Source organism: Sceloporus undulatus, chromosome 3 (assembly GCF_019175285.1).
Source record: "Sceloporus undulatus isolate JIND9_A2432 ecotype Alabama chromosome 3, SceUnd_v1.1, whole genome shotgun sequence".
NCBI lineage: Eukaryota > Metazoa > Chordata > Lepidosauria > Squamata > Phrynosomatidae > Sceloporus > Sceloporus undulatus.
This window is the reverse complement of record NC_056524.1, coordinates 201,235,601-201,253,471: the sequence shown is the minus strand read 5'-3', so window position 1 is coordinate 201,253,471 and position 17,871 is coordinate 201,235,601. Positions and strand designations below refer to the sequence as shown.

Here is a 17,871-nt window from a genome sequence, read left to right as displayed (position 1 = left end):
AAAAAACAGCCTGAGGCCTCTCCTTTCTCCTCACACTGAGCCTCACCCCACTCACGCAAACGTTTCAACATTTTAAAAGGACACAGGTGGTCGGTTTCTGCCCAAAAGGCAGATGTTTGGGGAAAAGTGATGCCACCCACCAGTTAGAATGTCACCTGGTATGGTCCGCACCCCATGCACTCCCTTAGTGATTCCCCTGGCTGCATGTATAACCAGGTGCCCTAACTGCGCTTTCCCATTGTTTATTCTGACCCTCTGCTGCCATTGCTGAATTTTCCCATTGATTTCATAGACAACTTTTTACCAACGACTGCCAGCAGCATGAAGAGACATATCAGGATCAGCCAGGAGTTATACCTCCTTGCCTTAGGGCAGAGGTAGGATAAATGCGGTCCTAAAGCTGCATGTGACCCATTTTTACTTCTACTAGAACACTACAGGCATTCTGGGTTGCCCTTTTCCTGGCCTCCTCCTTAAAATCTTGAGACAATTCACCATTTAATAATTATTAATAATAATAATTTGTTTTATTTATATACCGCTATTCCAAAGATCATAGCGGTGAACAGCAAGTAAGCTAATTAGCAAGTAAGCTAATTTGCCCCCAACAGTCTGGGTAATTTTAGCGACCTCGGAAGGATGCAAGCCTGAGTCGAGCTTGGGCCCTTTTGCTGGTCTTGAACTCGCAACCTTGTGGTTTTGAGTGAATGGCTGCAGTACAGGCATTTAACCACTGCGCCACCAGGGACCCATTTAAATAGATTGTGTATGCACATATGTGGATATACTGCTGTTTAACATTTAAAAGAAAAACATTTTGCAAAACGAGAAGTGGACTACCGTTTTTTGTTTGGAATTTTTTCATTCAGAGGATCCTCAGGCAGAAGACTGGTCCCCAGACCCACGGCAATTGCTCATCCATGACTGACTTTATTTTGAAAGTTACTGATTGCACAAGTGCCATATTCAGCTTTGTTGACCTTTGTTGCTGCCTGGAAAGACAGTTGTTTTGAGTGCCTACACCAGGGACGTAGCCAGGATTTTAGGAAGGGGGGGGGTCCAGACTAAGTGCCACCATTATAAGGGGCTTGGGCGTGGTGGCGCAGCAGCACACACCATTCATTTTTCTAATGGAGGGGGGGTCTGGGCCCCCAGAACCCCCCCCCCCCCCGGCTATGTCCCTGCCTACACACACTAATAAGCCCAGGTTTACCATCACTTCAAGTTTGTTTTCTGTCTGAGTGGCTGGTTGAATGAGAGTAGCTCTCACATGGGCATGATCAAAATTTGAGTTCCTCAGCAGAGGCCCTGTTGTATATCTCACACAACCTTGTAAAAGTAGGTTGCTAACTATACATGAAATGGCGTTCTCTGTAACAGCACCCTGACTTTGGAACTCTCCCCCCCTCCCACAAAAAAAGAAGAAGTCAGACTGGTGCTATCATTTTTTAGTTTCCAGGAAGCAACTAAACCTATTCTGTTCCACATGACCTTTACTCCTTAAAACCAGGAGTGGCTGCTCTGGGTCTTCAAAGTGTCTGTGGTTTTAACATTAACGAGTTGTTTTAGTCTGTTTTTAAATGTAAAAGGCAATGCATTAATGCTTTAAATCAGTGGTTCTCACTTTTAACCCTTGTGATCCCCTTTACATCTGCATACAGATGTTCTTCCATTGCTTGACATAGTATATGAATAAAAATATTTATTTGTTTCATGTGCATCTTGTCATAAAAACCAAGGCTGTGCCAGGATGGGTGGAGAAAGAAAAAGTGGTGGGATGGGCCCCAACAGAGGCCATGATCCAGTATGTTTTCCTGCTCTCTCTCTTCTTTCTCCTCCTACTTCATCAGGAGGAGACTCCAAGCATCCTCCTTGGCTTTCTGTTCCCCTCCAAGACAGAAAAAGTTTGGGAAGTGGAGGAGGAGGAGGAGAAGGAGGTATCAGGGCCTCCAAGTCTCAGCCCCCCTCCACTTGAGCAATTCTCGCCCCCACCCAGGGTTCCATCCCACAGTTTGAGAACCACTGCTTTAAATAAGAAATAAATAGTGGTGGTGACAGAAGTAATACAGGTTAGGAACACACAGATAGTGAATAAATATGATTCCTTCCCACATGTGGCTAAAGACACTTTAAAATGGCTATTATAATCAATGTCCACTAGTCCTCTGAATTTACTTAGTGTGAATATCAACTACATGTTGGGAATACTAGCAGCTGGAAAGAAGAAAAATGGTTTAATGAATAGTTGTTGTTATATTTAAATGTGTATGTGTGTGTCTTCAAGTTGTCTGTCAACTTATGGTACCCCCATGAATTTCGTAGGGGTTTCTTAGGCAAGGAATACTCAGATATGGTTTTAGCAGTTCCTTTCTCTGAAATGTAGCCTACCTGGTATTCATTGGCAGTCTCCCTTCCAAGCATAACTCAGGGCTGACTCTGCTTAGCTTCCAAGATCAGGCAGAATCTGATGCCTTTGGGGTACTTAGGAAGTAGTAAATTTGAATTCAAATCCCATTTTGGCAAGAATTAGAAATATGTGACTCTTCAGTTGTTGCTAGATTGTAACTCAGTCTCTCACTATTGGCTACACTGGCCAAGGCTGATAGGAATTGGAGACAAATACCAAGGAGCCCTATGTATTCCATCTCTGATTTAAAGTACTGCCAAAAGTAATCTTTGTTTTTGACATGCATGTTTCCACCTTCTGTTGGCCAATCCCCCTATGCCTCATTCCCAGCACAAATGGCCTTTTTCATATTACAGCTGTGGAGTTTGATATAATGTCTCTGTCATCTTCTAGTAATGAATTGTTCTGCCCCAGTCGATGTCATGTTTCTGTTGGATGGATCATATAGCATTGGCAAAGGAAACTTTGAAAGGTCAAAATATTTAATAATCAAACTTTGTGATGCCTTGGACATCGGTCGGGAAAAGGTAAGCACCATGGTGCATTCAATGCAATGTCTACAAGGACAGAAATAGAAAAACCAAGCCTGCATATATCTGTAGGAAGGCTTTGTGGAGCACCCAAACACCCAACCAATATCTCTGTGAAAATGATACATGGCTATCTGATCTTGGGAAGAAAATTAGACAGTGGCTCATTTTTCCACAAAAGCCTTAAACCAGTATAATCTAAGTCTTAAACCAGCCTAATCAGAAAACCTTGCTCAGTTAACTTTAGGGAATTTTCAGTTGTTTATTAAAATGAAGCAGTGCTGGACTATTGAATTGATTGGTTGTTAGAGATTATATTGATTAAACTGATCATTTTTTAAAATTCAAATATGATTTCTATATTTAATCACAATTCATTTATGGATTTTCCTGTTCTTCAACCTTCTGGACACTAAACAGATTGCCCAGAATGACAAAAAACAGGAAAAATGGAGGTGGCTGGAAGTTCATGGCTAGTGTTGAAATACTGGTACAGTAGTTTTTGATGTTAAACAGTGTATACAGGGATCAGAAGAATAGGAAACTGTTTAAAAAAATGAATTGTTTCTCTCTGAGAGGCTTTCAAAAAAATCAATCCATGCTTTTTGAGGGCTAGAAAAACAAGTAATTGAAGAGGTGGGAAGGATCAAGAACCACAAATCCAGATTGGGGGCTACACTTTGACCATCTCTGTTATTGAAGTTTCCAAGTTTGTACTTGATACTTTATACGCTCTCTCTGCCTTCTACTTTTCAGTAGATCATGGCCTGGAAAGTAACTCATAACGTCTTGCATTTTGGGTAGCTGTAATGATGTGCCAGTTTACATACTCCTGAACACAATCTGCAACACTCTGGAATCATCAGAGAAGAACATGATTTGGGAGGTGTTGATTTATACAAAGTCCTTGCCTTGGAGAGAGTGTGGGGAACTTGATTAGAGGGTTTTCCACAAAGAATTCTATGGCAGGTAGCGTTGCCAAGATATGACTTTCTCAGACTCTGAGATTTCAGGACGAAAGCCTAAGACCTAGAGAGACCCCTTTGTGATATCACAGTGGCAGAACCTGGTGATGTTATTAAGCATAATATATTAAGCATCATCTTAATAGGCTATGCCATTCAGTTAAAAAACACTAGGTCTGGAAAATAAGGAAAATATATACTTACCATTCAAGACAGTGCTGTCAGTCTGATATTCCTCCCATTATTTTGAGGACTCGAGAAGAGGGTCCTAGATAGACCTTGAGATCTGAAAACTGAAATAGCAGACTTAAACATAACACACATCTAATGATACCTCATTTGCTTGTTCAAACATCTTATGAGCTTTCCAGACTTGGGAACAGCTGCTCAAAATAATATCAGCATTATAGATGTTATTCTGTCCTTTCAGGTCAGAGTGGGAGCAATACAGTTCAGCAACGCTGCTTACTTGGAATTCTCCCTGGATGCATATTTCACCAAACAGGAAATAAAAGACAAACTCAAGAGGATTGTGTTCAAGTAAGATTGATATATATGGAGGTCCTACCCACAATTTGGTTTTCATTACCTGTCTTGCTAACAAATTTGTAACAAATAATTGTCAAGGGATGTTTGCATTCGGACAGTTTTATGCCTGTATTACTTATTTGGATCACAGAATGATAAGCTGTAAAAGATTTCAGGGGTCATCTATTCAGCTCTCTGTCAATGTAGAAAATCTTCTACATTTCCTGCTATAGCTGCAGCATCTCTACCAGTTGTCCATCCAGCCTATGCTTTTTATTTATGATTTTCTTATGAAGATGAACCTCCCATTTTGTGAAGGACTATTTAACAGCTCATATAACCAGGAACCTCTTCCTTATGTTTGATCAGAATTTCCTTTTTCAGCATTTGAATCCATGCCAATATACTTACACTGAAATGTTTCCTGCTATCTTTAATGATATTCAGCACCCCCATTTTTACAGTTATCTTTTTATTGCACAAAGAATCTTCCAATGATATAAAATAATTAAAAAGAAGTGACACAAAGGCAGTGTACAGACTGGCCCTTTCCCTGATGGATCAGCTACCACAGCAGCAGCCCCAGAGGCCCCGATCCGCAGCCTGGAAAGCGGTGTCCTTGGGGCTTCATGCCCCAAGGACACCCCAACAGTGGTGGGGAAAATGAGAAAGGGGCCACTTGGCCCCTTTCCCTTTTGTGTTGCTGGCTCAGCTGTGTAAAGACTGTGCCAGCAACACAAACAAAGGAAGGAGCTCCATTTCGGAGCTCCTTCCAGTGCCACTGAAAGGGCGCCACAGGTGTCCTGCAGCAGTGCCAAGATGTAACGGCCGCGCTGCTCAGTTTGGAGGAGATGCGGCCGTTACATCAAAATAGCAGCACCCATGTGTATAGAGCGCCGCCATTTTTATGCCCCATCACGTGCGAGGGGCATTTGAAAGCACCACCCCTCGCACGTGACGGAGGCGCTTCATAGCGCCCATTTAAATAGGCCAAAGTTAATTAAAAAGAATAAGTTAGCAGATATTAAACTGAAAATATATCAGAGACAAACCCTTTATTTTATTTCATTGATTTTATTAGAGTTACAAAGCAGCTTACACAATATGTATTACAGAAGTTTAAAAAGTGTTAAGCAACCAATCCAATCAAAACATTAATCTGAAGCAATTAAAAATACATTAAAACATTTACACATAAACAGATAGAAAGATGGTCAATTTTTAAAACATATATCAGTGAGACCTGCATTGTATATACCATGACAATTAAAGTCGCATCAAACTGGTAAAGTTTTGTAGTATGGATACAGCCTAGGGTCTCGTTCATATAGCACAATTGATACCACTTTTAATGGCAACGTCTATATCCTTCAGATTCCTGAAATTTGTAGTTTAGTAAGCCTTAGAACTCTCAGGCAGAGGATTTTAAGTATTGTATGAAACTACAGCTCCTGGGATTTCATAGCATGGAGCTGTAGCAGTTAAAGTAGTATCAACATGCTATAATCATGTAGTGTGGAACCCTCCTTGTATTAATACATGGACTGAAAGGAGTTCTATACTTAGAATCTAAGATATGGGAAAAGGCAGCATTATAAGCCTTTTGAATCATTTGGAAGTGAGAAGGAAGACCAATGACAAAATGCAGCTGGCCAGGGAAAACATGACTACTACCACTAGGCTGTTGACGTGTTCCTGACATGTGGCTTGACAGAGAAAATGTTGCAGGGAGGGAATAGAGAAGAAACCTTCAGAAGATCAAAGCCCACTCTGGCAGGAGTTTAGAGCACTGAGAATTACAGGCTGATATAAAGAGAAGTGCATAGATTAAAGAGCTATGCACCACAAAGCAAGCATCTGATCAAATGCTGAATACACCAGGAAATGAAGAAATGATAATAAGGTTCATTAAGGAAAAAAACACAGAATAAACATGGCTCTGAAGCAAGAGCCTGTACAGTGGGAGAAGAAGATTGTTCTCTAAAGAGGGAATTTACTTTGCAAATCTGGCTTTGCCATAAACCTTTTGAACTGAAATAAAAGCAGTGTTAAGACACAATAACTGGAAATGGGCTCTATTAAGAACTCCCATGACAGGCTCAGAAAACAGAAGGAGGCGACTGTGGCTTTATTACAAAATTGTTTGGCGTACTAACTAGAAAAAGGCCATTTCTTTTGTGTTGCAATAAAATATAACACAAAAGGATGTTTGTTATTACTTTATGTAGTCTGGAAGTGAAAATCAGGGTGCAGAATAATTATACAGTCGGCCCTTGGCCCGAGGTTTCGATTATTCGCGAGGTCAAGGCCAGGGAGAGATCGGGGAAGCAAAGGGTCTTTTGGGGGTGAAGTCACCTCCTGCCTTTTCAGCCCAGGGAGTGATCTGGCGTGATCTGGCAGGGAAAGTGGCAGAAAGCCAGTTAAAGGGACAGGAGGGTGGGAAAAAAGGAGAGAATGCCCTTGCTACTATTTCCCCAACCGCTCTCTTTAACAGGCTTTTGAGTGTGTGTGGGGGGAGGGGGGTATTCACATTCCCCCCCATATTTGCAGGGATCTTGTTCCCCTAATCCCTACGAATATGGAGAGAGGACTGTAGAACCAATTTTATATCCCAGGATATAGAAATTGCATAGACTGCCCTCTCACATTCATTATGAAGTAGAATCCAATTTGTTGTAAAATTGTGCAGGCTTCACAAAGGAAATTTCAATTATGCATTGAAAATAAATTAGGCAAGCTATATCCCCCTCAATTTTGGGCAAGTAAGCTTGGATGAGGCCTAAATACCCTAAAACTATTTAGGGTATTTCTGGTCTGATCTTGGAAACTAAGTGGGCTCTTCCTTGGTTAGTACCTGAATGGGAGATCACCAATGAATACCAGCTACTGTATGCTATATTTCAGAGGAAAGAATTGGCAAAACCACCTTTGATTATTCCTTGCCTAAGAAAATCCTCTGAAATTCATGGGGTCAACCTAAGTCAACAAGCAACTTGAAGGCACATACACCAAAAAGATAGTTTTGTTCACCTTTGGCTGTGGGCAGCTGAAAGACAGAATAAATAACACAGTCTTTTTGCTTTTCAGCAGTTAAATTTATACAGGTTGAGTCTTCCTTATCTGGAATTATGAAATCCGAAATACTAAAAAAAAACCAAAAACCAACCTTTTAAATGGATGGCTGAGATAGTAACACCTTTGCTTTGTGATGGTTGAATGTACACAAACCTTGTTTCATGTACAAAATCATTAATAATATTTTATAAATTTAACTTCAGGATATGTGTATAAGGTGTATATGACACATTAATGAATTTTTTTTTAGACCTGGGTCTCATCTGCAAGATATCTCATTATGTACATATATGCAAATAAAGGTATTCCATAATGTCCAAAACCCCAGAATCCAAAACACTTCTGGTCCCAAGCATTTCAGATAAGGGAGATTCAGCCTGTACCTATAGCAGCCTGAAAGCTCTCCTTCAGGTTGGCCAGGTTTTAAGGAAAGATCCTGCATTTCAAATTTTGGAGGAGGGGGGTTACAACTGCATTCCTTGAGAAAAGAGTCTCTGGGATTCCTAATAACCGTTCAGCCTGTCCTTGGTCCCTGCAGCATTGCCTATGTCAGCTTTGGTAATTTGGGGACAAAATACCACTGTGTACAATAAGGCATTTGTACCCATAAAGATGGCCACTGTATTAATGATCAGAAACCAGGAAGAACTGAGTGAATTTCCAACTGATTTTTGAATGTCCAGGAAATGGAGCTTTCTGATTTCGCTTCCCCTGTTGAAATGGTTAAATATACCTGCTCTGGGTTTGCTGTTTTGTGCCTTCATGTTATTTCCAATGTATGATGACCATCAGGTAAATGTGATATGGAATTCCCCCGCCCCCATAAGGTTTGTTCAGAGAGGGGTTGCTATTGCCTTCCTCTTTTATTCTCCTGATGTCACTGACATATCCCTTCTGTCCCTTATTTGACCAATCCTGGGCCACTGAAACTTGAGTTTAAGCCTGTCGTTGGTCAGGTTGTTATGCTTAGATCTCCAAAAACTGCCTTAACATTACCCTAGGGCCTTAGCTGCTTCTTATATAACAAGCCTAATTCCTTCACTTTTGTCCCCTCATTGTTTGTAAGAATCAAAATAGCGAAGTCAGCTGGTCCAGTTTATCAGTCACAATCACAATAGCATTTACATTTCTATACCACTTAATAGTGAACTAAGCACTCTCTAAGCACTTTACAATCTGTAAGCCAATTGCCCTCAACAAGCTGGGTACTCATTTTACCAACATACAAAAGGATGGAAGGCTGAGTCAACCTTGGAGCCCTGGGACTGAACTCACAATGTTGTGTTGCACTATTGGCATCCAACCACTGCACCACCAGGGCTCCCAATTTAAGAGGATACCATGCTGATTGTTCCTTTCTATAAACAGTAAAAGTAAAATAAAAGTGATGTGCTTTTCAAATGAATACCTGTTGGCATTTTTAGTTAATGTTATGTATCCCAGCAATGTGCAGATGTGAATATCATCCCTCCACAAAAAAATCCTAATATTTATTAGTGTTATTTGTATACCCTTGTATAGATGCAAGTTAAGAACAAAGACATGCAGGCTCAGTAACACTGAAGTGTCCAAATCTTTGTTCCACCACTAGCACACATAGTTTACCACATTGAAGCATTTTCAGTTTTTCTTGCAAGTTCTTGTAGTCAACCTTCCATGTATCTTAAGCACACGTTTCTTCAGGGCAAAACAAAACAAACAAAGAGAACTGTCTGTGATACCCAAAATGTTTTGCTAATACAACAGTGGTCAGCTAGTAAAATCCATGCAGATTTCCCAGAACTGCACTTAATGCTTGAGAGTCACAGACACTGAATGTTCACAGATGTTGCAGTGGAAGTGTGGGGGCAGAGATGAAATCGCACCTGCAGTGGACTCCAGGTCTTTAGAAATCTTTATAGCACAACTACACCCACACAAAGTAAGTGGTCAGGATGGATGACACATGCCTAACTTAGAACCTAGGGGACTTGTCTTAGATGAAAATGTGAACTGCCTCCTTTGGAAAATAACCAGGCTTGCTGTGATCAAGTGGCTCCATTGATTTCATCTATGGTGACTGTTTCATAGGCTATCTCAAGGGCATAATATTACCAAGGGATAGCATGCATCCTATGTGAACTCACCCTGACAGTGAGTATCAAATCTTGTCAGAAGAAATAAACCAGAAAACCAAAGATATCAGACTTCCCAGCAATGGCAGCTGGTGAATTCCATATCAATGGGGTAGTGGTGATTATGCTCAGGAATTTAGTGTGATCTTTAAAGGAATTAAGATGCAGAAGTCTGGCCTTAAAATAGGTTCAGCTCCTTGGATAGTGCTTTCAACATTGGGACTAAGAGTCACCTCCCTACTGACAGTAGTCATAACTGATGGCCAGACCCTTTGGTTCGGGAAATCAAGTCAGTTGCGGTTTCTCCCACCTGTCTTCCCTGGATCTTTTAAGCTATTGTCTTCCTGCTCTGTGTTTTGCACTACTCTTGAAGTATTGAGTTAATTATAGGAAGGAGGGAAGTGAGGCAAATGAAAAGACTGGAGGAAGTTAGGCTAACAGAGTTAGTGCCCCCTTCTCTAGTGATATAGTGATGAATTTCAAGGTTTGTCTATTTGATTAAAATATTCCTTGTTCTATTTGAATAGAATGTGATTTCTCCACACATGATTTGGAGGAATGGTTGGGTGGGGGATGGACAATTAAGCATTGATGCAAATGTGCGAATATCTGCAGCAATTTGCACAATACACTTACATGTAAACTAGCCCCTTGAGAGTTAATGCCTCCAGAGTCTTTTGACTCTTCCTAGTGAGTTTCATAGGACTGTTTTAGTTATTCATACTGTGTGTAATACATAGCTGGACATTAAGGGCGGTAATGTTTACCAAAGTTTCTGATCTTTTGAAAACTAATTACTGATGGGGGGGGGAGGGGAGAAAAAGATATATTGTTCTTAGTAGGCAAAGTAAGAGATGAATGAAACCAAATTAATGTTAAAAGAGGAATATGTATCACCTCAAAACATGGGTCCTTTTTGTTGTTCATCTTACTATAGTCAAACCGTAGCAGCAAGTTAAGGTAGTGGCATGAAAATCAATTTATCTTCAAATATTTATTTATGACTGTGTGCGTGCGTGCGTGCGTGTGTGTGACTTTGTGCATGCATGAGATTATGCATATATCTCTAATAACTGTCTTCCCCAAACTGGTGCCCTCTAGAACTGTCAGACTACAACTCACATCATTCTTTGGTAGTGCACCTAATGGCCATGTGCCTGTGGATGGTGGGAGTTATAGTGTAAGACAGCTGAAGGCACCAGGTTGAGAGTGATTGATGAAGTTGATTATTCTTATTTGACAAAATACACCAAGGAAAATTCTTCCTTATTTCAGTAAAATTCTTACATTACTTCTTCTTGTCCAATTAAATTAGTTAACCCTCCATATCCACAGATTATGCATCCACCGATTCAACCATCTATGGCTTGAATTTTTTTTCTAATTATTCTAAAAAGCAAATGTAGATTTTGCCATTTTTATATAAAGGACACCATTTTACTATGCTATTGTATTAATGGGACATGAGGATCCAAAGATTTGGGTATCCTGGGTGGGTCGTGAAGCCAAACCTCAGTGCATACCAAGGTTCCACAGTATAGGTTAGCATTGCTCTGGAGAAAGGAATGGAAATGATGTCAACCTAAGCAAAGCTGTCTAATTCCTCCTTCTCCTATTCTTTCCCTGTTTCCCTTAGAGGTGGTAGAACAGAAACTGGACTCGCTCTGAAATACATCCTTCGGAAAGGATTCCGTGGGGGCAGGAATTCATTAGTACCTAAACTCCTCATTATTCTTACTGATGGGAAATCTCAAGGCAATGTGGCTGCACCAGCCAAGCAGTTAAAAGAAAGGGGAATTGCTGTGTTTGCGGTGGGAATCAGCTTTCCAAGGTAAGTTACCCTTTAGAGTGGGAAGAAATCAGAACATAGAAAATGTGGTCTTTGGACATCACTCCCAGAATGTCCTACCCAGCATAGCCACTTATCCTCACTCTGGAAATGAGCAAGCAAATCCAGTGGCATGCTTACTACTTAATGACAAAGAACCATTAACAAAAGAAAATATTTGCTGAGAGAAAAAGATATAAGTGCATTGGTCAGGATGGAGACAAAGGGGATGGGATGGGGCTGAGTGGGCAGGAAAGATTGTCCACCAGGCAGCAGCTCATTGCATAAAGTGCCATGCACTTGCTGTGGCACTGCAAATGAACCATGCAAATATGAATGTGCAGATGTGAGTGAGAATGGAAAATATATGAGGGTGTTGCAGCAGGGGATTGTGTTAGAAGACTTTTTGTTAAAGAAAAATGAAAGAAAAATGTTAATGGTTTAAAAAAAGTTTTATAGAAAACTTTGTTGGTTTCTGTAGCTCAGTGCTCGAACACTTGTTTGGTATACAGAAAGTGTCAGGTTTATAGAGTTGAAGGTACAAAACACATTGCAGAAATAATCCAATTCGAGACTGCTTTAACTGTCCTGGCTCAATGCTAGGGATTTCTAGGAACTGTAGGTTTGTTGTTGTTTTTTCCGGACATGTAACCTTTTCTGACAAAGAGCTCTGGTGCCACAATAAGCCACAATTCCCAGGATTTGTGGACTGAAACTGGATTATTTCTGCAGTGTGTTTTGGACCATAGAATCATAGGACGTTATCACACTAGACGAATCCCAGGTAGAAACGGAATTTAAAAGTAGAGAAAACCCCACAAATGCGGGATGTCTTTCAGATGACTTTTCTTCCAAAGAGCAATAACATGAAAATAAAGTGAATGGAAAGTGGACAAAAATTGAAAGACCTTTCCACAGCCACCAGTGAATGGCCCAGTGTCTACCCAAGTAATATGTGAAAAAGCAAACTTCGTCTGCTGGCAAAAAGAGATCAGAAAAGAAAACATGGCTAGATTCTGTATAAAGCTATTTCCTGCATATGCTCTTCTAACCAACTCCAGGCTCTTCAGTGTTAGCATGAAATTATGGCAGGGCCACATTGCTTTATTTGTTATAACAGACTTATTTATTTGCAGATGGGAAGAACTGCACATCCTGGCCAGTGAGCCAACTGAATGCTACCTGCTCTTTGCAGAAGACACTGATGATGCCTCCAATGGCCTCTACACCACCCTTACTGGATCAGCAATATGCAATGCTGCATTTCCAGGTAATGAAAATTTGATTTATACATGCAGATTAATGAAACTTTGCCTTCTGTTTCCTTTTCAGCATCAGCTTACCCCCCCTCCCCCCGGATCGAGTGTTTAAAGTCTCCTTCCTATTTGAAGCCTCCATTTCTAATCTATTGCATCCTTCCTCTTATCAGACAGGAGGAAGGAACAGAAGTTCCCAAGAGAGAGGTTTAAAAGTCTGGTGTATTTTTTAACTACAGAGCCAGATTTTCATGAGGCAGCTTTTCATTTGTTTGCTTTTATGACTGCTTGTCTTTATGAGCTTATAAACAGTAAGAGAGCAGTAGGAGAACCAGTTCCTTGTACACTTCCAGATTGGATGGAAACCCCCAGCAAAGTGCCTGATGGTGGGCTCTTTCCCTTTACTGGTACACTCCCCTCTCTGTTTGTTTGCATTCTTAACTATAGATTTATCCATCAGAGGCCCCTCTGTACTGATCATTTCTGAAACAGTGGGACAAATTCAAAGTGATGAGTAGTTTCCCCACCATTGATCATAGATTACATGGTCAGATACCAAGAAGTGGGGTGTATCAAACATGAGCCCTGGAGGATCTTGTCTTAAGATGCGAGATGATGCTTCTGGTCTTGAGCAAAGAGGATGCTGGAGGATCAGTAGAGAAAGGAACCTTATTGCATGCACTCACCACTTGGCTCTACGCTTCTAAAGTAAAGGTGGGAATTGTATGGTTTGTGGATTGTATGCCACCTGTGGGGCAAAGTAGTGGTCTCCAGGCCCCCCATGCTCTGTTATAGCCTTTTTTAAAAGGTTACTACCACAGTATCCCCAATACAGAAATAATTCAGTTTGACACCACTTTAACTGCCACGATTCAATGCTATCGAATTCTGCAAATTGAAGTTTGTTATGGCACTAGAGCAAATTGTGGTGCTGTAGTTACCAAACTTTGGTCCTCCAGGTGTTTGGACTTCAGCTCCCAGAAGCCTGAGGCAGTTTTGCTAACTGTCAAGAATTCTGGGAGCTGAAGTCCAAAACATCTGGAGGATCAAAGTTTGGTAATCACTGCTTCTGGTGACACAACAAACTGCAATTCCCAGAATTTTATAGCATTGAGCCATGGCAATTAAAGCAGTGTCAAACCAAATTATTTCTGCAGTGTGGATGCAGCCAACAAAACCTGGTTTTGAGAAGCAGAAAATAGACAGTAGGACCCATTTTAGTACCCAAAAGTTCCTCCCCTTCTTGGGCACCAGAAATATTAACTACAATTGCCACCAACCCTACTTGCGTAGCTCCTGTTCCAAATCAAAGTTGCAAAGTAGGGCAAACATTTTGTAGGAGGAAGAAGCATGTTCACAGAATGCTATTTTGTCCTCTCCTCTCTGAAATGGCTGCAGCTCTCTGAAGCACAAGACAAAAGGAGTCTCATCATTTCCATTACCTGCTGCCTGATCCTTGTAACCAGAGATGCTGCCAAGTATTAAACCTGAAGCCTGCTGCATACAAAAAAACCTCTCAAACTTTGCTATGGTCCCTTCCAAATATTTGGCTAAGCTTCTAGTTTCCGGCAATGAATACCCATGCTCCCATTTTTCTCTTCTTGCACCAGGCTGCACAGCTGAATATCACCCTTGCGAACGCAGAACAGTGAAGAGAGTGAAGGAACTGGTTGGAAACTATTTATGTTGGAAGGGAACAAAGAGCAATAGTGCTGTGCAGACTTCACTCTGCCCTTTTTACAAGTAAGTCATACCTATGCTTTATCCTCTCCACCACCCGCTGCTGCCTTAAGGAAAAGAATATACATTGTGCTATACTTCATCTCTTAAAGTTTTTTTTTTAATGAATTAATGGGAGATGAGTTTGAGAGCCCCTTCCGTTCTCGATATATCTCATTACATTTCTTTTAAAGATGTATAGATACACATAGGAAAGTTTGCATGCTGAGAGGTCAAAAGAGTAATTTGCACAAATATCTAAAACACATTGCCAAAAGTGTTCTTGCCAGTATGCCTTTGTATCCTGGTGTGATATAAGAATTTTGCCTATCAAACTAGTTCTTAGAATGGCAAAGTCTGTTGGGAGCAGGAAATATAGAAGTCTGAACATGGAAAGAATCAATCAGAACAAGTATCCCAGATGATAAACCAGATTTAGCAATTTCTTTCACCACTGTCCTCCCTGAAAACTTGAAGACTACCCAGGAGGACAAGAACTGTCAGGGGCAGGAAATGAAATCACAAGGAAGTCTCTGTAAGTTAGGAGAAAAGAGTCTGTGGGTGCATTTACACTATAGAAATAGTGCAGTTTGACATCATTTTAAGTACTGTAGTTCCACCCTATAAAATCTTGAGATTTGTAGTTTTACAAGGTCTTTAGCCTTCTCTGCCAAAGAATATGGTTACCTCATAAAACTACAAATCCCAGGATCCTGTAGGATGGAGCCGTGGAAGTTAAAGTGTTGTCAAACTGTATTTTTTCTATGGTGGAGATGCACCTTGGAGTAGAAAAAATATGCAGACATCTTTCATAGGCGTGTTTCTACTTCACATTCAGCTGATGGAGATATGGGAGTCACAGGGAAAGACCCTTGGATAGCCTGCTTGTGTTGGCTTTCAATACGCAATATGCTAATGGAGCCAGTATGGCGTAGTGGTTGACTATGATTCTGGAGACCTGGGTTTGATTCCCCACTCAGCCATGGAAGCACACTGGGGTGATCTTGAGTGAGTCTAACAGTCTGAGCCCCACAAAACCCTGTGATAAGTTCACCGTAGGGTTGCCCTCAGTCTGAAATAACTTGAAGACACACAACAACAAATCTCACTTTATGAACCCATTAGAGCTCTAAGATAATTTGGAGAAGCCCTTATTTCTGTCCCACCACTTTCTCAGCTCACTTGGTGGAAACAAGGGAGAGGGCCTTCCCAATGGCTGCTCTCAGACTCTGGAACTCCCTCCCTATAGAGGCCACGATGGCTCCGTCCTTGATCTTCTTCCAAGGACCGGTCAGAACATTTTTGTGCCATCAGGATTTTACCAGCTAACTAGGGTTCAGCTTTTAATGATGTGTGGCTCTGTTTTTAAGGTTGGTAGAAGTTGATTTAAGGGCAGTTAACAACAAATACAGTCTTTTAATGTGGTTACCCTTTCCCTCCACCACTCCCTTCTCTTTTTGTGTCATGTCTTTTTAGATTGTAAGCCCGAGGGCAGGGAACTGTCAAATTAAAAATATTGTATGTACAGCGCTGTGTAAATTTACAGTGCTTCATAAATAAAGGTTAATAATAATAATTTAATGTTTAATAACTCCATGAATAGTTTGACTGCTTTTTAAAACTTATATTTATATTTGTAATGATAAATATAATGATTTTGTATTTTTTTAATTTATATTGTTTTAAATATGATGTTAGCTACTTTGACTCCCTTACTGGAAGAAAGCAAAATACAAAAGAATAAAAAAATATTATTCTTGTTGTTATTATTTTACTTATTATTTACATAACTCAGATCAGTTGTAAAAACAGGAAATCAGCACAATTTCTTCCAGGCTAAAAGAGATGCAGGACTCATCTTTGTATTAATGCATTTCATAAACCGTCACAATGGATTACTTTCCATGCAATATTAAAACAGCCAGGCCCAGAATTTGCAGCCAGACCCAGTACATAATCAAGGTCTCTGGATATTTTTCAAGCCTCTTGGTTGGTAGGAACACTTCTTCTCTGTCCTGCTCCCTTGACAGTGCTATGAGATTGTCACTGATACAGGGTAAAGTCTCAATCACTGGCAGGAAGTAGTCCCCGCTCAGATTACAGGCAATAGTAAACTGGAAGACTGCAAACACAGAGCTATATTGTCAGTTCAGTGGAATTAGGTTGAGTAAGAATATTCCATGTGTTGAGATGAGGATATGTCCTTGCAGTATGCAAGATAAGTAACATCAAATGCTGGTAAAGGAAGTAGTTGCATGGTCAGATCTTTGTAACAGGGGCATGTGCCATAAATGAAATATCGAGAGGGGATCTAGAAGTGAAAACGAATCTTGGTGTCCTTTGTTCTTCTGTATCTAAAGAAGAGTTGAAAAGAGATAATACTGCTTTTTAGGGTTTTTTTTTTCTTGTTCATTTCCTGTAACAGATATTCAAGGCTTGTCCACTTGGAGATTGGCTTTGGCCGTTGGGTATAAGCAGACATATAACAGTCAGAGCTAGATAAAATTGCTATTTTTTCACATCTCCCAGAATGCCCCTAACCTTCATGATCACTGGTCCTGCTGGATGGGAGATCCTGGGTGTTGCAGTCCAAAGGATAACTTGTACAAGCTTGGAGTTTTAAAAAGGCGACTGTATTATACACACAGCATAGGAAGAATTAAGTTGGCCAAGGAAGGAGTGAAAGTGTTTTGAGCAGACAATGGATATATTTCTAGTAGGAAAAATGTGCTTTTTGCAGGCAGCCTCAAGCGTATGCATATATACTTGTGTGCTTATATGAAAATTGTTAGAAGGCAAGAGTGCCATAATTTGTTGTAGTGGGGTAGAGAGATGGCATTTAGATACTGGAAGCAAATGGAAGTATAGTTGTGGTTAAATATATATATCCGTCTCTGCATCTTTATCTATCTATATATCTGCCATCTTACTACAGACTTTTTCAAAAACTATCAAAATATCCTTACATTTTAAAGTAGTCTGTTCTTTTTAATAACTGGATTCCAGTACTAATTTGTGGAGATCTTATAAAGAAGGCATTCTACATTCTTACCCTATTGCTGGACTTAAAAAAAAATCACCCAAACTTTTAGCTTCTCTTTTTCTTGAACATGCAAGTATACAATTTGATTCTGATGGAAAATGGGAAGCAGGGAGCTTGGTTCTGCGATATACTGGCATGGAGAAAAAAATTAAACACTGTTTTCCTTGTGCATCTGTAAAGAGAAGAGGGAAGAGGGTCAGGTTGAGCGGGCGAGAGGAGAGCTTCAGGACCCAGGGGAGAGGGAAAACAGACCGGGAAAGGAGGAGGACCAGCTGGAACCAAGAAGGGAATTAGAGACCCCGCCTCGGGGGTGGGAAGGAGCGGCTGGAGGGTTAATAAGGAGAAAGGGAGAGGCGAAAGGGGGGCGGAGATTTGGCGGAAGAGGGAGACGCGGAGAGAAGGACGG

General features: G+C 40.7%; 1 protein-coding gene across 1 annotated transcript in view; it reads left to right on the top strand.

Annotated features, from left to right (window-relative positions):
• Positions 1-17,871, top strand: part of VWA2 (von Willebrand factor A domain containing 2) — a 74,803-nt gene that overhangs the window by 26,266 nt on the left and 30,666 nt on the right. Inside the window, exons 5-10 of the mRNA XM_042458491.1 lie at positions 2,801-2,934; positions 4,333-4,442; positions 11,256-11,450; positions 12,584-12,717; positions 14,314-14,446; positions 16,848-16,890. Coding sequence (XP_042314425.1) covers positions 2,801-2,934; positions 4,333-4,442; positions 11,256-11,450; positions 12,584-12,717; positions 14,314-14,446; positions 16,848-16,890 — 749 coding nt within the window. The remainder of the gene's footprint in view (positions 1-2,800; positions 2,935-4,332; positions 4,443-11,255; positions 11,451-12,583; positions 12,718-14,313; positions 14,447-16,847; positions 16,891-17,871) is intronic.